Source organism: Rissa tridactyla, chromosome 11, assembly GCF_028500815.1.
Source record: "Rissa tridactyla isolate bRisTri1 chromosome 11, bRisTri1.patW.cur.20221130, whole genome shotgun sequence".
NCBI classification, from domain to species: Eukaryota; Metazoa; Chordata; class Aves; order Charadriiformes; family Laridae; genus Rissa; species Rissa tridactyla.
In genome coordinates this window covers 17,712,738-17,737,134 of record NC_071476.1, presented here as the reverse complement: position 1 = coordinate 17,737,134, position 24,397 = coordinate 17,712,738, and the positions used below count along the sequence as shown (strand labels likewise).

Below are 24,397 nucleotides of genomic sequence, written 5' to 3'. Positions count from 1 at the left end.
CGTTCAGATGCTGACAAAAAACCTGGGAAGTTATAAATAGCACTGCTTTTTCCTGCACAGTGCTGAAACACCAAAAACTTTCTATCTTCTGAATTATGGGAGGGCCTCTCGTGGGGGAGTTATGCCTCTATTTTGCAAGAGGCAGTAATGAATTGCCTTCCCCCTTCAAACCTTGAGCCATAGCTCAACAGAACATAATGACTCAAAGGCCTTATTGGGTCATACCATTCATTATCCAGCACTGCAGAATTTTTCCCTGCTTTCTAGTCCTTTGCTTTATTTCCAAAAATCTCGCCTCTACTGTCATTGTATTGACAGGCAATTTTATTAACATATTTTTTTTAAAAAGCTGAACTACACCCAGGTACTGCACATCAAACTACTACATTTTAATTTTGGGATGCAATTCTCAGACTTCTGTGAAACAAGTATGTCCATTTTGAACCGACTGGTTTTTGGAAGATAATGACCAAATGGATTAGAAATGCAATCTGTGTAGTCAGTATTCTTTTCCTAGTAAAGGAAAGTACATTGAACAATTTTTATTATTTTATTACTGTCTGACAGAGATGTTTGTGACCAGTATCGACATCAGCCCTCTTTCTTTGTGAATGTGGTTATTGAAAGAATACATTGATACGGAACAGATATACTCTGTGAATAAGCCTTCAGGCACAATTTTTACTTGACCCACATTCCAAAGAGGATTTCCTATGCAAAGGCTTTATACCGAGCGCCTTCATTAAATACTATTATACAGAGTAACTCAGTAAAAAGATTTGGCAGCAGGAGGAAATCTACAGACCTACCTTTCCTTTGTCAAAGTATTCTATGATCTTCTCATACAAATTCTCTTTCAAGTGTCGATAGGTCTGTGAACACTGGAACTCTGTTGACATGACCTGGGGTGCACACTGTTCATCTGACCACTGAGAATAAAAACACATTAAAAAAACATGATTTTGGAGTTCAACATTTCACACACACTTCCACCTTCCCCCGGGGTCTGGCTCCTGGGCTCTTCTAAGTGTTTTTTTTTCTCCAGTCTTTTTTACCCTTCCACAAAGAAACTGGGAAAGGCACTGGAAATGTTTTCACCACCTCTTCAAACAAGTGCTGTAGTTCATGTGATAACCAGGTTATTGGTTTGTTTTTTTTTTAGTTTTGCCTCGTAGTTTTGTTTAGACAAGAGTCAAAATGAAATTTGAGCAAAATAGCACAGTGAAAAGCCAAATTGATACGGTTCTGTACTAAAAGAAATTACATAGGAAATCTCAAATTGTTGCTAAAGAATATTTAAGTTTTGAATTTTCCCGTGAAATGGAAATGCATCTTACTGACCATTTCTTTGGATAACATCAGTTACAATAAGAATAAACATTAGTTCTAGCAAAAAATAATTACGAGCTACAAAAGAAAGCACGCATAATTTGGCAGAGCGATCCATATTATTTAAAATGAAAACTCAGATGTCCCCCTGTGATAGTTGGAAAAGATTGCGTTTGATTTTCATCATTGTCATGTTTGGGACAGTAAAAAAATCAGCAAAATGAAAACCAAATGGAAGTTAAATGGCTTCAGAATTTGCACACAATGCTCTCACTATAATATTGCTACAATATTTAGTTCTACCAATATGTGGCTTTTAATCACCGACTGAAAACACAATTTCAACAATTAACGTTAATTTTTTATGACCTACTGCAGTATTTTTAACTAGAAACTTGAATATCCTGTGGAAAATAACTAATATGCCGTAAACCAGAGATTAAGACAATAACTTTTTAATGTATACATTTGAGAATTGCAAAAGGTTATTTACTGAGTTTAGAAAATCAAACCTTCAAGAGCCACGTATGGAGTAGAAGGGTATATGCTGCTTCCGTGTAATTCTCACAATCTAAATGAAGATCTCGCAATTTATACAAATATCTGTTAGAGGAGAGAACAAAAATTAGACTAGATAATGACATGACTGGCATACTAAGTGTCAAATAAGTTCTAGATAAACTCTAACGGAAGCTTCATAGATGTCATGGAGTCACTACCCAAAGAGTCTTTAAGCACACTCTAGAAGGCTCAAAGCTCTGTGCGTTTGTTCAGACAACGTTCTGTTCTCTGTATGCTGAAACACTGCGCACAAAAGGAGGAGAAAGAGCTAATCTCCCTCTGTGAATTGCTGTCACTCCACCTCTGAGAAGAAGAGCTACAAGACTCAAGGTCTCAAGTCAGACCTCCAAGTCCATTATTTCTGGACTGTTACTAAAGATTGCTGCCTTTCTCTGTAGCACTTTTTGATTGCATGTAAACAGATGCAAGCACAACAGATAACACACGGTAAAGCAGAAAACAGAAAATACCAGCGCAGAAGGACAAAGCAAGTCCCCATAAACCTGGAAGGTGGTAGGGGTAGAAGTGTTGTTCTAAGTTACATGTTGCCATGGTTCTGGATCCCTGGGGCAGCACTGCTGCTACCAGCACAACCATTGCCCATCATGGTAACTCAAGCCATATCTCTTCCAGCAGCCAGACAGAAAAAGTGGGTCCTCTTCCACACAACAGGAGTTTTGACACAGGAATTCTGACACCTTCCTGCAGCAGTTCAAGGCATTACCGTTCCCAGTTGCCAACCCAGCTCAGCACTGCCTGCAGAGGGAGGGTTGCTTCTCCCTGGTCACTCCAGCTCATAGCTCCAGGTTTAGCTCTGAATCCCCTTCAGTGCTCGTTTCTGCTGAGATTCGGGGCTTTGCACTGCAGCGGCTGAGGTGCAGAGGGTTCTGCAGGTTTTGCAGAATGAGAGGAGAGGCAGGAAATAGTGAGCTTTGGAACAGCAAGATTTGCTGCAGCTCATATGCAAAAGTCTTGGAGAGAGTAACAGGCCATGTCGCATCTGAGAGAATTTGGTAGTATAGCTATAGCTCCCACAGAAAAATGCTTTACTAGTAACTCTGCACTGCATGCTGTCGCATATTTAAAGAGGCCGCGCAGTTCTACAAAACTTGAATGTTTTTCTGCCATTCTAAATGCATGATACATCCTCCATCAAGCCTCAAATCTAGACGTATTTTCTTTATTTAAAACAATAGACAATGAATGCTGAGTGATTTGATGAAGTAAAAGTTGATTTTTGGAGAAAAAAATGCTGCTGCTGAATATATACAATAGATTCCAAATCACCGAAGGCTAAGCAAACAATGGAGTAAGAATACAAATGAGGCCAGGACTACAGCGGAGTCACAGCGATGGTAAACTAACGTTAAGTAACAGAAATCCAAGTACAACGATAAAACCAGAATTTATAAGAGAATATTATTGCCCTGTCCAAAACAGATCCAATAGAACAACTGCCATACCTGATATACATCTCTTCACGGTTAATGTCCTTGTAGAAATTCTAGGGACACAAACATTTAAAAGTTATCTCCTAATGTCTTTTATTAATGCACAAGATAAAAATACAGAGAGAGAGGTTTTGCTCTTCTTGCTAGTTGGATAGCATAAGAAATACATTATTTACACGCCATCTTAAGTTTAAACCTGGCACTACTACTTCAATTAACATTTTAATTAGTTATTGGTATGTATTATTATTATACGTACTTCTCCTAGTTCACTAATAAAATCATTAGTGAAAGTTTTTCTGTTGGAGAAGAGGAAAATGTGGTTATCCAAATGCACTAACATAACAAACTACAAGCTCTGGCTACCCTCGATGGCCAGAAAAGCAGCTGGTATTTATTGAAGCTGGTATGTAACACTGTTGATACGAAACACTGTCGTGCAATACCTCTAAAGGGGGTAATTCCAGGAATGAAGCCTGTGTTTGTCACACAACACTTGTGCAGGTACATGAGTTGCAAAGGCTGTGCAAAATGTATGACAAGAATCGCCTCCTGAAGAGCTGCAGGAATCTATACCGCATTGCGCAGCGATTACTGAGGAACACAGAGTATGTGAGTGCAATACATATTAATCACGTTCTCTTTCCAACCTTTAAAGTTGGTTCCTCTTCAGCTTAGAGGAATTTCCTAGTGGAGAAGTCTCTATATGCGATATCCTCATTACAAAATAGGAATGGAAAAAAAGATTGGGTGGCCTAGAACCAGATCAGAGACTCAGATTTTCTCGGCACCTTACAGCTTTCTTCCCCAGATTTAAAAAACGTAATTGTTGAGTTGCTAAAGCAGACAGTGGGTTAGTTCCTCATGCAAAACTTGACTCTGGCAAAAACCCACTGTTATGTTAAGCCTATCAAAAGGTGAAGGTGATTCTCCACAGAATCAAAGTGGATAAAACATACAAGCAAACCCAAAGAACTGCGTGGACGTTACTTTCAGGTTTATGCATATATCCACGCCGATAGATACAAAAATCCCTTGCCTCAGAGTTTAAATCACTACTGAGCACTGTCAATCACTCCTGTCCCCAGGAAGATTTCCCTTCATCCTTAGTAAATGGATTCTAAAGCTCTTCCCCATTCTCACACAAGAATTACAAGAGCGACCATACCAGTAAGTTCACGGTGCAGCTCATGCGATTGTCCTTGCTTTCATCATTCATCACAGTTCGGTAATCCAGCAGTTTTTCCAGGAGGCCTTTAACTAGGCTGACAAAACTTTCAACCAAGGTAAAAATGGCAGGATACTGACGTGCACACTCTGTAAGTCTGCAAATACAAGGAAAAAAAAAAGTTTTTACAATACTGTGAAAATCAGTGTCCCAGCAGCTCAAAAACTGTTTGGACCTGAAGGCAAATACTGAATTAGAGCTAACGCAACTTCGAACGCACTGGAAATTCCCTTTGTGGGTTGGTAAGTTAGATATCCAGAAGGCAGATGGGATATAAATCAAAAGAAAAAAAAAATGAAATATTTACTTTTCCTGTCTGAAAATGACTTCAAATTCAAGGCTATACCCACAATTTCAGAACAGAGTGACCTGCATCTGTGGTATTACAAGCTCAATCCTCTGGAATGCCACACTATTGCAATAAACATTAGACCTTTCTTTCCTCTTTTCCTCTTATTGTGCAACATAAAATGCAACAATTATTCTTCTCTTGGTACAGTTACATGTGAGTAGAAAGTTCAAACTGACAAATTATAGTTTTAAGTCAAAAAAGACCACCACAAACAAGACCTCATCAGAGCAATTTGCACTTGAGAAATAAGAAAAGCAAACAATAAACTTTCTTCAGATTAAAAAGAGCAGTCAGTTCACTTTTGATAAAAGTATAGGAAAGTGAGTTTTATACATCATCAGCAGATTCCAATTGACATTAATAAAATATTCGCATATACTGTTTCTATAAATTGCTGAAGTGATTTAGGAGCTTTGTCTTTATCATACCTTGGTTTTCAAAGTTTAACGGTTTAAACATTATGAAATGATTACCAGCATCTCATTAAGCATTATTTTCTTTCTTTCCTTAAGAGCTTGTTTCCTCTTCTTAGCATTCTGATTTTCCATTGGGACTCTCTAACATTTTTTGTCATTAGCATTTTTAATATTATACAGGAAAAATGGGGTTATTTTACACGTGTAAGTATCAGAAACAGGATAAAATGCTAACAAAGGAAAGTACAGCCACCATTTCAGTGACTCTAATGAATTTTTGCCATAGGTTCCCCTGGAGCGACAGCAAACAAGGCAGAGCTGTGGACATGAGTTGGCTGTGAAATGAACCTGAGTCACCAAGACATCACATTTCCTTCCAATACAAGCAGAAAAACACTGACGTAAAACAGAAGCTATTGCTACATCTCACCCAGGATATAGTACATAACTCCAGTCACTAAAGATGAACTGAAGTACACACAGAGAACAACTACAAAATGAGCGGGAGCGAGCAATACCTGTCTCACGAGGGAAGATTTAAAAAGTTGTCTTGCTCAGCCTTATACAATAACCCAAATAAAAAGGACCCATAAAAATTTTAGAAGATTTTTTTTTTTTTCTCCCCAGGAGGGAGCAAGAAACCTTTGAATTTTTAAACAGAGTTTGAATAAAATAGAAGTTTTAAAATAAAAAATATTTTCAATAAAGCTCAAGAAAACAACACGGGCCACTGATATGATGGGGAGCTGGAAAGCTTCCAAATGCTCTATTCTGTTGTGCCTATATTAGTAACTAAAACATGCCAGAACTCATTTTCTGAGCCTGAGGAAAAGTGGCATAGCACAACTTGTGCCCGTATAGCTACGTTTCCCTCCAGTTCCCAAAACAGGGCAGCCTTGGCTATTTTGCCTACTGAGAACAGCCTCCCATCTGTTCCATACTATCCCGGCTCTTCCTTGGTGTCGTCTGGGACAGCATCCATTAGCACACAACCCTGCCACAGCGCACGCTAACATTTAGGACTATGACAACTGCAAGGCAGCGATTAAACTTCTGCTGGTCCGATTTAGTTTACTGGGCCTGGGGAAGTTCCCAGCAACCAAGCAGTGTGGGCAAGTGTTGGATACAGAGCTGGGTGAGCATCAACACACAGGGCAGTCACTGACTACTGCCAAATAGCTGCACTCAGGTGGCAACTGGAACTGTGCAGGAATGCGGACAGTTACAGGAAATTAGTTGATGCAAATATGAGCAAATGAATAAATCTGGACCCAGTTTAACCGGGTGCCTACCCAGTTGCAATGGGGAGTTGAGGATAGAGGCTTGAAATCCCTGCTTTGGAAGGTGTGAAGGCAGGAAGATTCTAAACAAAAACAAACAAACAAAAACAACAGAGAGAAGAGAACAGGGTCCTACCACAAACAAGTCACCAGCCTCCGCTTCAACTGTCCCTCTACAGGCATCATTAAACAACTTAAGGATGGAACAAAAAAATATTATCTGGAGATAATATGAAGTGACATCTTTAGAAACATGGAAACCTTGAAGTGTTGTAGAACACGGGAGAGCATCAAGAGGAAAAAAACAGATATGTCAAAGAAAAAAGGGTTCCTAGGAAAGACAGAAAGATCAAATACTATGTAATATATCTGATGAGACTATTTAACTGCACTGCTGAGAGATGGGGTTTAACTGGATAGGTACCAGTTCGCTAGAAAAATATGAATGTAAGAGTAAAGTGCAAACAAGACATGCGAACAACGTTACACAGGTCAGAAAAAGTAAACCTCAAAGAGTCTCATACACAAGATCTGAAGGAAGCTTTTCTCTTTGCATTGATAAACTCTCGGTTTGAATACTCTTGCCAGCTTTAAGGCAATGTAGCATTTCAAAATAGATGTAGACATTGTAGGAATGTCCGGAAAACATTGCATGTGATAAACTGAAATACTGAGGTTGTTTACCCTAAAGAGAAGACCAAAGGACACTTGACAGCAACGTTCCAATTTGTTAAAAGCTGCTGCAAAGAGAAGCAGAATAAATGATTCTTTATGTCCCCTGTGGGTAAAACAAGAAATAATTGGCATAAACTGAGGCAAGGAAGATTTAGTATGGATGTTTGGCAAAAAACTTACTAGTAGCAAGGAAAGTTTAACACTGCAATAAATGTCCTCTGTGTCAGCTGAATGCCCAGCCCCGGAGATGATGAATTGTAGCGCCGGTTCAGGCAGGCATCGCAGCAGTGTGGTTAAGGAAACTATGTGCTTACAGGCCTGTTTTTGGTCATAGCAAGAGCCAGTCTGAACATCTCTGCATCTCCTCTTAGCTATCCCAACACTTGAAGTCAAACAGTAAACATTCAAAATTGAAAAATTACTTTATTGCTCTCAGTTGACGTAGTCATTGCATGTTAGGAAGCGAAAGACACATTTTTTAAACTTCATCTGTCCTTGCCAGTGTTATCAGTTTCAAAGAATAGTTTTAGACTGCTTAAAAAGTGTCAGTAATTTTACTTTTTTCAAGTCTGCCTCTCTATATTTTATCTGCCTCCTCATAGGACAGTAATTAAACTAATATAGCAAACATTTCAATTATGTTTTATTTAAACAACGTTTCTTTTAAATTATGCTATTTGATTAGAATCTAATTACATATTGTTTATATGATAATGTACACATATTATTTATTATATAATTCAGTATTTTTTACAAAATTACGTTGTCACTGAAAGTAGACCTTTATCCACTGTGGTATACACAAAGATTTAATGCTTCCCCTAGTGAGGGATGTGATTTTGCAGATTGCTACCCCCTACCCAAAAATACAATCTATCCAAGGTAGCAGGCTTTGAGAGCAAACACATACACACTCAAATGTCACAAAGCCTATGCTTAACTGCTTAATAACTATTATGTTCCCAGTGCTTGAGAAAGTGTATGATGGGTGACGTAGTTTCTCACTATTGCAGTCTAAGGCAAAAGCTAGGAACAAATTCTCAGGGGCAGGCCCAGGGATTCCAGCGCTGCCTGAAACATCACACACACAACCTGCCACAAGTGAAGACACCGCTAGTAAGTCTGAGAATAAAACTGAATAAGGGCGGCCAAGAAAAGCAGGAGATGCTATATCTGGCTTTGGGATTGTTAGAAATATTTTTATTAAACTGTAGCACTTTGCAATATTCTCATCCCAGGATAGTCACTTCGTGTTAATTTAGAGAATTGGAGTCCAATCTAGACATCAGGAAAAGCAAGTAAGGCATTTTAAAATCCCTTCTTATTAGTGTGAAATAAAACCAAGAAAGGTTACAAAGAAAAATGGGGAAAGACTAAAAAGTGGGGTGAATATTTAATTATCTTGGCTTGAAAGTTGGATAGAGAACTGCAGGTTAGGTATAATTTCTTCATAATTTAGCTGGAGCACAAAATATTGAAAAACAACCATGAAAATAGTTTCAATGAGCAAAACTACACTTCAAACCAGGTTTAACGAAACAGTATGCTATTGCCAGTCCCTTCATAAAAAAAGCTGCTAAGATTCTATTTTATTCTTAAGTGAGGTTACCAACTTGAGAAGTGGTAAGGACTGCAAGATGAAACCACATCCTGAAGGCATTTCTTCTCATGCGCTACTTACATGGACTCAAAGAGCTGCATGTAGTGCTCGTCCCCTCGTCCTCCTTCCACCTCATGGTCCAACTTCAAAATGATTTCATTTTCAAACTAATAAAGAAAGAACAATCAAAACACTGAGCAGATACCCAGAGGTCAAACACATCGCAATATAGCATCAAGAGAGTCTCTTTGTAGAGTTATATCACATATTCCCAAGGGTTAAACACGTGAATATCTTCCGGTTGAACAGCGCACATCTGACTATCTCCAGGTACCTGTTTCTTAGTACAAACTGATAAAAGAACCTGAGGAAACGGGTTACAGTATCTGCATTACGGGTTTTCATAGAACATCTCTGATTTGAAACGCAGGGGTTCAGAGTAAGTAGAATGACTGTCAACCAGATAAAATAGGAACAATCCTACAGTATGCGATACCCTATTTACTTGTTATTTGTTAGGTCTATCTAGACCCTAATTAGGAAACAGCGACATGTAAACAAAACCAGCAAGGAAGCTATTTTTGTAGTTAGTAGCAGTTAGTAGTATTCCTTCCTCTCTACTGCATCATTTTTTCAGTTTTGCTTTACAGTTGTGCCACTGCTTCATTTGGAGCCATCATCAGCCTCATTTCTCTACTTGTAAGGTCAGAAAGTACCCTTTGCCCCTCTCCAAATTGAAAAAGAACCTATGCAGCTTGTGCGCATATGAAGAGAGAAAACCTGTTAATACGTCTCCACTGGTCACACCTTGTTAGCTATCACTAGTCAGCCAACTCTTAGAACTCCAAGGCCAAATTAAAAGGTTTCCTTTTATCCCAAACTTTGCTTACTGAGAATCACGGAATCTTCAGAGTTGGAAGGGACCTCTAGAGATCATCTAGTCCAACTCCCCTGCTAGAGCAGGATTGCCTAGAGCACATTACTCAGGGCTGCATCCAGGCGGGTCTTGAAAATCTCCAGAGAAGGGGACTCCACACCCTCCCTGGGCAGCCTGTTCCAGTGCTCTGTCACCCTCACTGTAAAGAAGTTTTTCCGTGAGAAGCGCCACATCCCAGTCTGCACAGTCGGCCTTGAAACTTCAGCTTAACTACTGGGCTCAGGCCTTATAATAAATTCCTTGAAGCTGGATATCTGAAGATGTTTTCTAAATTATTTACTTGCTGTTCCTGTTACACCCTGTATCTCCGGGTAGTTTTACATAATTAAGCAAGGGAACAATATCTCACAATATTCAGAAAAAGATAAAACCTATTTTTAAAGTTTGTCAGAGGTAAAGAAAAATTATCTGGGAAACTAATGCCAACCTGCAAAATTGTTGTTACAAATATGTGTGCAAATTGTCAATGACAATAGCCTGACATCTTTAAAGTGTAATAAACTCTGGCAACACCTCTGGAGAATTTCTAGCTAACAGACCATAGCAATATACCATTACCTCTTCAAGAAATGCAAACGCATGTCCGATTATATTTTAACCCAGCACTTTGCAGCATCATACCTTCATTATATAAAGCCTCTTTAAAATGTTATTGTGTTATTGCAATATAAATACATGAATGTAATTTGTCATTTCAAAGCCTTTGCAATACATCATACACAGGAAACTGCTGTATCATTTTGAAAGGGTTAATCCAACCTAACGTGGTTAGATCCAAATTTGTAATTAGTTACCGATGCCTTTACCATATACGATGCAGGCTGCATTCAGGTCCAGGCAATTAAAACCTGGGAACTCTAGTACATGCATATGATTTGTTTAGGGTTTTTTTTCCTTCCCCCCACCTTTTCCAAGCACCTTAAAGCATTAAGATTTGCAGGTTGAAATATGTCCTCAAATAGTTGATATTTATGTATCATACTTGTAACACAAATACAAAAGATGAGTTGTTTTTTTTTCTCAATACGAAATGAAAAGCGCCACAGAAGAATTAAAAAACCAACAACAACAACAGAAAAACCCGAAGAAAAAGTCAGTTGGAAATTTACTGGGAGAGGGTTGCAAGGAAAATATACTCCATTAATATTGCCCAGTGTAGACCAAGGCATTTTGAACCAAATTACTGTCTGTTCTAGCCTTTTTTTGCTGTTCAGACATGATGTGAAACAATTTTTTTTAAAAAGGACTAAAAAATTCAAGCGTTTTAAAACAACCTAACTGGTTATTTCAATAGTGGAAAACAGAAAAATAATTAAAATTAATTTAATATAAAAATATTGCATGGCAGAAAATAATTTATTTCAATAAGCTTAGCGGCAATAAATATTAAAATGCTGCAGGTTTTAAGATGTAAAATAAAAATAAATCACTAAAAGGCAGCCAGTCCATTAGCATAATTTCTCCCAAGCTTCAAATATTATGCTGTGAAGAAGCCGGTATCTTTTTGCACCTGCAGGCTGGAAACTCAGCACAAATGTAAGCACATCATTGATGGAAATCCCCTTCAAGGCAGAGCCATTCTTCTATTAACCCCTCTCGAGCTCTAGCTGCAATGGCAATACATTTATTCTCTGGTCACCTAAGCCAGTTTGACCTCGCTCTGTGCTCAGCTTTTCCTGAACACCGTCATCGCTTCTAAGCCTCTTGCATGATCATTTTCTTTGATTCTTCATTCCTTGACATCTCTTTTTGGCTTGTTATATGAAAACCCTAAAATTTATAAAAGCATTCCAATATTCATCAGCTTGATTCACAGTCTGGGCTTTTAGCGCTGCTGACAGCCTCGACAAACCCTGTCCCTAAGCTGCTGGTTCATTTTGGGATCCCGCTGAAAGAAGGGCGAGACGTGAATCTCAAAGTCTTAGTGCAGCTATAGCCATTTTTTGTTCTCCTCCAACCAATTGTATCATGTTCAGATATCATCAGATGAGAAAACAGCTTGATAGCGATTTGTAAAGAACCTGCACAGTGAGAGAATTACAAGTTTTTAATACCAACACTTTTTTAAACTTTTCTAATGTGGCTGTCAATGTCTTCTTTATGCAGTCACAACACATCTCAATGCCCTCACCCCAATATTTCTACTAAAATCTTTGAATATCGTATGAATAAATTACTCAGGTGTGGCAAAACTTATATTATTTTTTTTATTTCTAATATTTCATGTAAGTACTGAGTGTTTCACATGGTTCCATACCGCGTGGTGAGGCAGCAGAAAGGAAAGCCCGCTTGTTTATGTTTGCTCTGGAGCCATCTGAGTCACCTGGAGCTACACTAGAAATGGAAGATCGCTCGTGCTCCAAGAGTAAGCCCACGCGCTAGTGAGAGGAACGTGCGGAAGGCTGCAGATAATCCATTGGAGAACGACAGGAAATAAGTCTAAACCAGACTGTGCCAGGTGCTACGCCAAAGTTTGTCTCCAAGAAAGATCTGGCTTCAGAGAAAAGAAACCTTGCCATAACATTTTCAAAGGGAGGTGGGAAGGACCTACCACAAGGTTCCAGACAAGCCATTAACCCATCAAGAGGCACCGAGAAAGCATTAAAAAGCTATGAGATCTACATTGAAATAAAGCTCTGTTGCTTTACGTGGATATAATTATTAAAAGCACTATAAAAAAGACAGAGGATTCACCACTGTAGTAAAACAGAAAATGTTCGTGTTTTTTTTTCTTTCACACAGTTTTCAGTATATGAATAATTCTGTTTTCTCCGGGGAGTGTTTCTGTGTAATTGAGAGCTTTGGCAGACTGGGCTCCAGATCACCCCATGAGAGAACTGGAAGCCTTTCATGGTAGAAAGAATTTCTATAGTATTTTAGAGGTGGTAATAATTGCAGATAACTGCAATGCAAGATATTTTTCCATACTCTAAATATATCCTCATCAAAAAGTTCAGCCCTGAGCTGAAGAAGCCAAGCCCAAGGGTACATATAACAAAATAGTTCTTCCCCTCAGAACCCCAAGCAGGTCACGCGTATCTTTCAGACATGTTTTGGGAGGCACAGTTCCTTCAGTTGCAGAGAACGTGACATTCTAACTGAAAACATGGTACTACATGTACTTCCTTCAAGTAGGTCACGATTAAAACTCTTCATCCAGAAAAATTACTCAGCATTTCTCAAGAACAAAGGCCAAGTAATTCCCATTTTTCTCCTGAATATCTGATATCCTTCATTTTTGTCCTGAGATTCGGCTAAACAGGATCAGCACATGTCAAACATCAAAGTTATTCCAGAATATAAGCAAATCAAATGATTTTGCCCCTAAAATCAAGTGCAATTGTGTTAAAACAACTTCTCAAACAAAAAGATTTGAAAGTTACATAATATGTAAAAAGCTCTATTTAAACATCCTTAGATCTATTCCTAAGAGCAACCTAAAAAAAAAAAAATCCACATAAATTCAGAGTTTTAAGATAACTGACAGATACTACATGCTTGCTACCCATTCGCTGTAGGATTCCTCAGGCTTCACCCTCTCCCAGCAGCGAGCTGCACACCAGAAGAACCGCCACCAGGATTCCTCAAGCAGTACTCACCAAAGACAGCGGGAAGCTGTGCATCCAGCCCCACACCTACCAGGTCATCCCGATGCTGGTAGCTGCTCTGTAGACAGAAGACTGAAGTGGGCTGCCGCTGCTTTCAAGAAGCTTGAAACACTGTCTTGGGTGGCCTAACTTCTACACTCATCACACAAAAAGCTAGATACAGAAAATCAGGCAATAAAGATACGTGCTTCTTTTCTAGAGGGGCAGGGAGGAAGGCGCAACTTCAACCACTTCATATTTCTCAGACCAAGTCAAAACTACAAAACCACAGCTGTAGATGTGTGGAACTATAACTGTTCGTACGGTTATAATGCAGCACCAGGCAGATACGCTTCAAATAGAAATATTTTAATGCTTCACAGGGTTGATGTGAGACACAAGAACTTGGGTACAAACTGCATACATGCCATACAATGGCACAGACAGGTGACTTCTCCGGCTCAGCAGCAGGTATAACAGATTTTAAGATGACTCTGTAGGAAAATAATGTTCATGAAGAAACCAATAGCCCTGTTTTAAATGGGCACAGAATGGTTAAAATATTCTGCTGTCTGGATGAAGGGGAAAATTGAGAAAATAGGTTGCTTTTTATTATCAGTGGGATGCCTACATGGAAAAGGTCAAGCTGAATGTGAATTTGGACACCTGTACGGTATGCACATGGGAACCATTGATAGCAGAACAGGAGTAACTCCACAGCACGTACTCATCCGGTGTTTCAACAGAAGTTGGCAGTGAATGTTTCATCTCTGTGGCTACTGAATAGGCTCTACACTGTTCCTCAAAACATTTAATGATTTCAGATCTCAGCATCTCCGTTTAAGAGACACTTCCCAAAATGTTCTCAGAGAAAACTGTAAGTTGTTCAGTAGAAACAGAAATCCTATTTTCTGATTTAAGTAGAAGGAAAGGACTACTACACTAGTACTATTTCTTAATTATTTTTTAATAGGAGTGTCAAATAAAAGGGAACCTTGTTTTCTCTTTGCAGGCCACAAAGAATTGTGTTTTGTTGGGAGTACCAATAGTCTGTGATCCAGAACAATTCTTTGTCCTGTTACTGGCAGGTTTTGCTACTCTAATATTAGCTCTTTCTCTGTAATTAAAATACAAATTAAAGATTGCCAGTGAAACAGCACATACTATACCAGTACTAGAGAATAAAGAGCTATCATTGATTTACAGAGAAACAGGAAAAAAAACATTACTGTGGCTGGTCCAGGCTGGAAAAGAAGTTTAAAGGGCTCAGAATTCATTTCTATGTGTAAGTAATATATGTATTAGTATATATATGTGTATTAGTAACGTGGGTAACATAGCTACAGGGCACTTTCAAGACAAGACAATATTAAACAAAAACATCCAATCCAGTCATTTTCTAGAGCTGAAGTCTGCGGACTTATTGGAGTAAGACAGAAATCTGTGAATATAGTGCAAGTCAAGCACCAGTTAAAAATCATCCAGCTCTTAAATCCTTCCTAGTACTGATTCAGCAGGTAGAGAATTGATTACTTCTCTAAGAGGCAATAATTTCACAGATGCTGGATCTGAACAAAAAAACCTCTTCCTAAGCATCTTTCCTGCAGTTTCTCAACGAGCTGCAAAACAAGCCGGTTCCTTGAACCAAAATAAATAAAAAAGTTGGCAGAAATATAGAATAAAGTTTTAAGGTGTCTGTGCCAAAATTAAGCCCTGGAAGGGGTATTTCTCCTCTAACTTAAACAGAGTGTGCCTAATTGTCACTGGCACTAATTTGGCTTCAATGCCACCTGCTTGTCTATCTAATAGATTCAAGAAATCTCCATATCCAAACACACTTCAATACCAAAGCACGAAAGATCTCCATTTTTTATACACGGACCGGTCTGAAGCACCAAGCCGTACAAACTTGGTTTCTGCTAACGAGATGATCTCACATCCTTCTGAAATCCTCACGCATAATAAAATTTCAAGAACTGAGAGTAAGAAACACGGGTATTTACAGCAATGATAAATCACTTGCACCAGAGGAGCTTGCTGAGAACACCTATATTCACCCATGTAGTAACCTTTTACAGCCAGTAGCTCAGAAAGATACAAGACTCCAATAGGCTGACTAAGAATAAATATCTGTCCTCTAACCCAACTAATAGCTGTGTAAGCCCGAGAACACGCCATCCGTCAGCACGATTTTCTGACACAGACCAGCAAGAGTCAGGAAGGGATGCAAATAGAGAAAACTTCCCCAGATGGCTTCAGCAACTGCTGGAACCAAGGAGAGACACTAAATTGAAAATACCAAACATGAACAGATTTACTTATTTGGCTGAAAATATAAACACAGATGAATTAATCTTTCCTAAGCCAAGTTAAATCCTTAATGTAACTTGAATCCATGTTTATTTCAGTATTTTCATTTACTCTGCAAAGAGCTAATCTCTCTTTTTAAGTCTTTTCCAGCTTTTGGTCTCAAATTCTCAGTTAGAACAAATATTACTAGATTGCTTGATGATGTGTCTTGCTTAGGGAAGTCTTCCTTTCAAGGAAAGATGGATGATCAGCATTTGGAGGATGGGGTTCTTTTAATATCATGTGTCCAACAGAGAGGCAACAAGCTTCCCTCTATCTGTGGAGCAGAAGATATATTTGGAGGACTAATTCTATCCACAGACACTGAACAGAGTTGGATAAATGGCATTTCCAAGATTCCTAGCTCTCTGAGATAATGACAGACAGAGCCTTGATGGCTACAATTAGTAGATATTAATGGCTTCTTCCCTAGTTCTTCAATTAGACTTAAAATTACAAACTTATATAACATTCCTTCTGGGTGACTGGAAGTTACATGTGCAAAGTAAAATCAAGGATTGTGACAAAAATGCCTTAGTATGCCATACGCCTACGTACATATCCCATTCCATTCAATACAGATGTACAGTACGTCATTCTTGAGATAACCAGAGGTGGAGTTTTCTTTTCTCTGGGATTAGTTGACTTCCTAGAAATAGCCAAATGAAATAAAATTCCTGTTTGATGAATTTGAATACCTTTCTATCCTGATCACACATATATCGTGTACATAAAGCAGGACACAGACTTTTGAGCTAGCAGCAACGTAACACGTCTGTCCACCCAGGCGGGAGCACTGCCACGCTGATGTCTCAGCACAGTCCACATCAAGTTAACAAAATCGATCTTTTTTGGTAAAGTTTATTAAATTACGTGTCAGACACCAGACAAGCTCTAGTTCCAGTGCCAGCACAGACTCAACTAGTGAAAATGTCCCTGTTTGTGCTTTTTTCCCCCCTCTCTCATTAGAAAGGATTAGATTAGAAATAAATTATTTACTTTTAAGTTCAGCAAAATTATGTTTTAATTGAATGTCAAGCTAGGTTCCCGAGTGCCTAAGGCAGTCTTGAAATAACACATTATGATTCTCAAAATTTTATATTAGAGCTTTAAGAAAATATCCTTTATAATACTAAATGCCAATCTGTATATGAAAATTGTCCACTGGCAAAAGCTAGAGTTTACGTGTTTGTGCATCAAATGATTTTCCGCTCATATTAATTCTTTGCCTTTTCTAATTAAGATGGCAACAATTTTAAGTAATAAAACTTAATGTGCCTTCCCTTTAAAATGCGTTTTTTTTAAAGCAGCAGAATTGGCAAACTTACAGATCCAAGTTTAGGAAATTTATCTTAATTACCTCATCCACAGGAAAGGAGAGAATAAACCCCACAATTCTTGACCAGTAATTGGATCACAATTTCTAAAGCAGAACATTAGAATCCAATGAGACTCAGCTGCTCAATTATCAAACAGTGCCATCTGATAAAAATTACCTCTTATTTTTAAGCTGCAATAAAATGAATGTCCTTGTTCCTCGGCATCAAAAAAAATGTCACCTGAAACTTATTTGTATTAGCATAAGAAGTGATTTAAGGGTCACCTAAGTGTCTGGCATCTTCCAGGCTCCTAAGCTGATGTTCTTAATCAGTCAGTATGACTGATGAGTTTTGAGGATTTTTGGTCTGTCTAGATCTGTGCATCTCTCCCAAGAGACGAAATATAAGCCAAGAGCAGGAAAACATTTTAAGAAGGCAAATACAGGACTATTAGGACACGTAGGGAACAGATGCACAGACGCAAAGTGGTTTTTAATCTTGGCCTTGAATCAAAAGCTTTGCTTTGCGATTTGTGGAATATAGACCAAAACAGAAAATCCATCTGCCCGTTTGCTCCACACATAGTTGACACAGAAATGCCCCACATGATTTAAAGTATGAAACATAGCTGGGTACAGGAGCCACGTAGTTATATTCACTTTCCTCCGGATGTCTAAAATTACAACTTTTTGTTTGCCACTCACCATTACACACAGTCTTCTGAATCAATTTGTGTAACGACAAAGCCTGAATGTCCAATGTAAAACTTCCCATGAAGGGAAGCGTATGCCCAAAGAGCTTGCAGAGAATGGAAAAGTCAGCTAGGAAAGACACTGACAGATACTCACTGCCCAGGAAGACACAGCAAGCGGTGGCAGATTTAGATTACATTCCCAAATGTCCTATCCCACCATCCTTATTTCTATTCCACCAGTCAAAAATATTTAATACTTGTGATTTAAGAATAATTTTTCTTTTCAAAATTACTGTAGAGAACATTTTTGCAATGCCAGCTATTGACAGTGGTTGTTTCTCTCACAATAATCCTTTAAAAAGTTAGAGTTTCCTGAGAAATGTGATAATTAACTATTCACTGCTACTTCTGTCAGATATTCTGTATTAAAAATCGGAAGCTTTGTCTTATCAATATCTATGTTACAAGGAAGGGGTTTAATGAAAAATTTAGATTAGAGAGCACCCTTAGAGGTCATTTAATTCTAACCCCTACTTAACCGAGGGCTGCCCTCAATATCATGTCTTGTTGCTTAGAATCTTTTTCAGTAGAAGTTTGAAAATTGTGATAAAAATCCTGCAACCTCTCTGGGTGCCAATTCCAGCGCATTATTGCTGTCATTGTGAAGAAAGTTTTACTTAAGTCCAACTAAATGACTCTAGAGAGCCCACTCTCACTTGCACAAGAGCTCTTCCTTTTGTTCTTAATATTTTGGATTTTACTTTCTGTAATCAGAAAAGCCCACACAACAAAGATTTAGCAGAAAGATATGGATCACATGGCATTTTAATGCATTTTCACACAGAGTGCTTGTAATTACCTTTCTGAATTCTCCTGTCCTTTGATATTCACACAGCATCATGTCAAAGAAAATAGGGATTGTGGCTTTTCGTAGTTCAACTTCTGGAATAAGAGTCATTTCCAAGATGGGTCCAACCATCCCCGGAATAAAGCAGATTTTATTCTGGCCTGAAACAAACACAAATTGGTTATTTGAAAGGAGAGAAAAAAAAAATTAGGGAAACATTTAGGACATGCAATCATTTAAAGCAGTGTTTTAAATCACCTATGTTGGTAAAGTCTTACAACTTAGCCACTCATCTCCATTCCTTCTCAAAAGCTGTTAAGCATGTTAATGGATATCGTCTCATTCTAAGATGCCAGAAATACATATGCCAGCTTAGTTAACATGTTCAGTGAACATTTCAGTTTTTCAGCTTTTGACATCTCCTTTTGAATACCTGGAGTGATAAAAAAACCTAAGAATCCCCCATATTCTATCACTATGGGAGCGCCACATGGTGTAACCTTTCTGGCTTATCAAGGAGAAAAACATTACTTGCTTTTGTTTCGTAACAACATCAAACATTGCAACCAATAAATCAAACCAAAGCATCCAACATTGAAAGCAATAACAGAAACCCTATCTACACAACTCCTAAAACCCCACAAAGTTATCTTGTAGCACAAGTCTTACATCAGCTGCCAACGAACATCCAAATCTGCAAAAAATTCAACCACGTCCAAGATGTTCTTCAAATGCTGATTAATTTTGGGGAAGAAAAAAATTTGATATGTGGAACAGACCAGCATCAAAATCCAACGACCTGCGTAACAATGTCAATACTGTCTAAACCTTGTAAAAAGATAACATTCTCATGAACAATTAGACTTGTTCAATAACTAAACAGTAATCTGATTCTGATTTTCCTCGCATATGGTTGCCAGACTAACGTAACTCTAAGCATAACGGAACCATGACTTCAGTGGTTTTTTCTTCTACTCAGGATGCTTAAAATCATTATTAATCCTACTTAAATCAGTAATGTCAATAAGATTGAAAAGAATCTTAGGACAACTGAATAACTTCCAATACCTAGATGTATTAGACCTTACAGGTCTGTAATTGTTGAAACGCACAGAAATTCATGCATTACGTAGCTATCCATTCACCTCTAAAAATCTTCACTCTCCCACACAATCCTCTTCAATGAGTAGAAAAGAGAAACTTTCAGTTAGGTGACCGGGAGACTAATCTTACACTTAAAACCAAAAGACCTTAGCACACATCTTTAAATAAATAAAATATATATTAAAAAAAAGGCTTTTTGAAGACTATCTGGCCATCAGCACCTGTTATTTCCATTTCAGGAATCAAGAGTGACATCTCCTCCAGCCTCACAATGACTGAACGGCTGAAGTGGACAAAGGAAGATCATCTGCCCCAGAGCACAAGGCAAGTCAGTTTATAATTTGAAAGGCTCTCTCGAGGTCACAGTATGAGATCCTGACAAGCATTTGCCTGTTTCAATCTTGCCGTGTATGTATCCCTCAAATGTGGTTTATACTTAAGATGCTCCACTGCTTTTCAGAATGCAGATCACTTTTTGTTAAAGCTACAGAAAAGAGCCTGACATTATTGAGAATAAATGGAAGGGACATGTATTATTAAGTGAGAACTATTATATATTAGTTTGAAACATTTCTCAATCTGCATGCCTCGCTTTTTCCATTGGGTATATAAGACAATATTATTTAAATAAATGAATAATGCATTTGGATATTAGAAAACAATCCTTTGGTCTTCAACATTATGCTAGACAAAACTGCTAAAGGCCCTTAAAATTTTATAAAGCCATCGCGCTTGCTGTTTTTAACACAGACTCTCAGATTCAGCGTAAGTAGGATGCAAAGAGCAAACCTCAAATACACACAGGTGGCAGAGTTCTTCTGCAAGATTTGTTGTACTTTGTAGTACAGTGAAAACTTGAAATTTTATGTTAACAAACAGATGTTAATGGCTCTAGAATCAAGAGTTCACTTGAAAACAATTAATTTCAAATTTACACCTACCAATATTAAAAAGGACAATAGTGTTAAACTAGAAAATTAATGACTATGCTGAAAACATTTGAGAGTCCGCCAATTATTCAGCAGAAGTATCAAATCCTTTGAAATCTTGAGTACATCTTTTTGATACATGAGAGTATACTGATTCATTAAAAAAAATTCTACTAAAAATACTAAAATAAAAAATTTAAGAAAAGAAAAACTGAAAGGGGTATATGTCAGCAGAAGGAGTATGTGCAAGGTGATGAAAACATCCAAAGTCTCCAGGCAAGCACTGATACGATGCTACACCTTGAAACTAGAACGTTTTAATAGAGATCAAAGAAATTGCACGTGTCCTAATAGAAGAACTTTGCAAAAATTTTCCAAGATAAAACAAATGTTCTACAGTTAATAACAATCACTTTCAGTGCTTTTTGAAAATCATAGTTGGCTTCCTTGTGTAATAGTGTGACATTATGGCCTCTCCAACGCTTATTTACCTCGCAACATTGCTGCGTCAGAGGTTGTAACACACTGCAAAACTTACTGGGCCAACTCAGAGGCGAGAGGAAAGGTGACTACTAGAACGTGAACACGCTAAAAGGGGAAACACGGAATTACTTTTGCCTCTACACGAGGTATTGCCACCTCACTGAGGGAAGAAAATATCCCCATTTTGAGATGACGTTTCTTTGCAATAAATACGGTATATCAGGGGAGACAAAGATGTGTGCTGCACTGCATTGTATTTATGAATAAACCAGTAGACTATATAGCAGAGGAAGGCAAACAATGCACTGTCCACTTTAATTCTGTGTGTTGGTTTCTGTATGCTTGGTATTTAGTTCAGAATAAATTCTCCTTTCCCATTCACTTCCAGCCAATCACTTTAAATCTTGCCTTGTATGCAGAAAGGCAATCCTTTTAATTCAAGTATCTTCAAATTTCAGATACTGTGGGTGTACTTTTGATGAAATTTGAATAACATGCAAAAAATATTGATACTACTGGGAAAAAAATGCTCTTTTGTTGCAGGCACTGAGAAGATTCCACACCATTCTTAAAATATAAACTTCTAATACATAGAGATTACACAAGTTGGATGAAGTTTCCTGCATTTTAGCTGAGTCAGAACAATGAGGACCTCAGGAAATAGGGAAAAATACTGTTAGCTTGTGCTCAGCACTCCACTAAAGTGGCACATGGGAACAAAAGTCCAGAACTGGCTTGCGGTCAAGAGATCTTAGACAGAATGGTTGTAAAAGCCTTTTTCTCTGTCTTCTTTCTGTTGTTAAACTGATGAAATCTACTCTTTTCATGATTAACTGGCTGAAATTAGACACTCAGCTTACATTTCAAAGTATAATCATAAGTATCATCATAATTGTCTTCATTGTATATTTAAAAACCCCTCTATAATACATATTTTCATAGAACAATACGTTATTGTTTCCTCTATTATGAGCTCTGAAAGGGGCAGTAGCAGGACACAACTGTACAATAAATGTAAAAACATTTTTGAATTTTAATCCAAACAGCTTCCAAATATGAGCCTACTAATTTCTGGAAATGTAGCTTCAGCCTGAGCGGTAACCTTCTCAGGGAAAATTTTTCTGGTTCTCAATTTCAGCAAAATAAGGTTTCTGAAATCTTCTGATTTCAGCCATCTTTGAAATCTGAGAGAAGGTTGGGAGCTCTCTTCGAAATAAAAAATAGGCAGGAGTCGAACAGTATCTCACATCAGTTCCAAGCTTCATCACAGAAGTGAAAACATATTATAAGTTCAAATAGCAGAAATACTTACAAAAGCAATTCATGTCAGATATTTTTGAATGAAACGAGCAATACGCTATGGATTCAGCTGCAATTAAGTTCATTTGCCTACTCACCAAGTTTGTACCACATGTCACGGATAGCAAAGCCAATTAAACGTCTCATATCTCCATATCTAGAAAAAAAAGAAATATGAAATGTATCATTATCTTTATCATCACTTTACTATAAAGTTAAAGACATAAGCTAAAAGTATACATTTTTGCTTACTTGTTCTGGATTTTGTTGTATTTTGCATGAGAAAAGTTTTCTAGCTGTAGTGAATCCTGGGTAATAAAAGCCACAGCCAAATGAAAGTAGTTGTTCCACAGCTGTAAATTGAATATAAGGAAATGACAACAGTTTTGAGAAAAGCAGGAATAATATTAAACTATGCATAATGCTTAATAATTTATGAAACCAAATGATGCAAGCAACACGAGATTTTTATATTATGCAAAGATGTACATCATTAGTATTATGCTATTAGCAGAAAAGCAAGAAAGATGAATTTTAATAACCACAACTACACATTTGCTCTTAAGACAGAGCAGCTGAATAAATATTGCTAAAAAAGATTCATATGAGATTCGTTAGCCACCAACATTAAGCCATGAACCAGAGCAGGGCCAGTGAAATATCTTACATGCCGGTGAATCTTAACAACCTGGAGCTAAAGGCACCCAATGTAATTACACTGGATTCGAGAACTACTTCAAAAGGTATCTGCTGGCTTCTCTTTGGATTCTAATTCAAAAACGATTCGTGTGACATTCCAATATATTTTGTTAAGAGCTCTCTACATGAAACAAGGACAAAAGACATCCCTAGATAACTACTATTAGTCCTGAGCCATGTAACTTGAACTAGAAGAAAACCCCTTATATTTCCAGGGCACAACCCGTTGTTTCTGAAAGCAAATGACTTGTTCTCCAGACAGTCAAAGCGAGGTACTACGCGCTCACGCTAGAGAAGGAAAGGGGAAAAAGGAACTTCACTAGGAAACACGATTCAAGGAAGTAAATACTATTTTCAGAAGCTTCTAAGCAGTCAGCAATGGCTTTAGATACTTCTCTTAAAAATTCAGCTGCATGTAAAAATGTAGGTAGTAGGCATCAAGCAGACAGCAGAAAGGCAACAGTAAATGTATTCAGTGGTAATTTAAAGGATGGAAACAAAACGTATAACAGTACTACAGAGCTCTCAATTTTGAATGGTGAAATACAACCCCAGGTTGGGAACCCACATTAATCAGCTAAGAAAGATAACGTTTCATCAAAAATTTCAGTGACCTCTGTCCTTTATAACCTGGAAAACTCTCTTGTGCACAAATAACCAGGAAAAATAGATATCAGCACACAAAAAAAAACTCAAAAACACAGGTATTTCCTACAATAAATAAAATCCTCAAACTCCCTCTGTAATGTGAAGATCCTGCATTTCATTTATTCCTCCCTCGGAGGCCCAAGGAAAGCCCTCCTTCATAGACTTGCTCATTTAAAAGCCCTTAGGAGGGCTCTTTCTGTCCTTTAAGCATTTACAGTCCAGAGAGCAGTTACCCTGGTGCAGACACACAGGCTCAACAGCGTTTCACTGGGGCCAGTTGTTAATCTCATACGTATCACACCGTTCAAAGATGCTCTGAATTCCCCCAAACCAACCACAGCCTTATTAAAAACCGCATTTGAAAATGAGCACTAGTAAGGCTGAAGCTTTTTTCCCCCTTTAATACAAACATTTGAATTATGTTCATGTCTAATTTTTGACAGTACCAACAGTACATACTAATTCAGAGCATTTTTCCCCAGGATAGATGTTATTTATGCCCTGAAAAGCCTGGTTTCCCCCCTTATCAAACACTTTAAAAGATTAATTTGACCAATTTAGAGTTTTCAGTCCCTTGAGAAGCTGTATTTATTGATGTGTTGGGAATATA

At 37.9% G+C, this 24,397-nt stretch overlaps 1 protein-coding gene across 2 annotated transcripts in view; it reads right to left on the bottom strand.

The window, feature by feature from the left end:
- DOCK2 (dedicator of cytokinesis 2) overlaps window positions 1-24,397 on the bottom strand; it is a 198,930-nt gene that overhangs the window by 24,624 nt on the left and 149,909 nt on the right. For both annotated transcript variants that reach the window (XM_054217206.1, XM_054217207.1), the window contains 8 exons: window positions 22,693-22,793; window positions 22,539-22,597; window positions 18,638-18,786; window positions 8,974-9,059; window positions 4,510-4,666; window positions 3,354-3,394; window positions 1,842-1,932; window positions 810-929 (listed from right to left, as the gene is read on the bottom strand). In XM_054217206.1, the coding sequence (XP_054073181.1) occupies window positions 810-929; window positions 1,842-1,932; window positions 3,354-3,394; window positions 4,510-4,666; window positions 8,974-9,059; window positions 18,638-18,786; window positions 22,539-22,597; window positions 22,693-22,793 (804 nt within the window). The remainder of the gene's footprint in view (window positions 1-809; window positions 930-1,841; window positions 1,933-3,353; window positions 3,395-4,509; window positions 4,667-8,973; window positions 9,060-18,637; window positions 18,787-22,538; window positions 22,598-22,692; window positions 22,794-24,397) is intronic.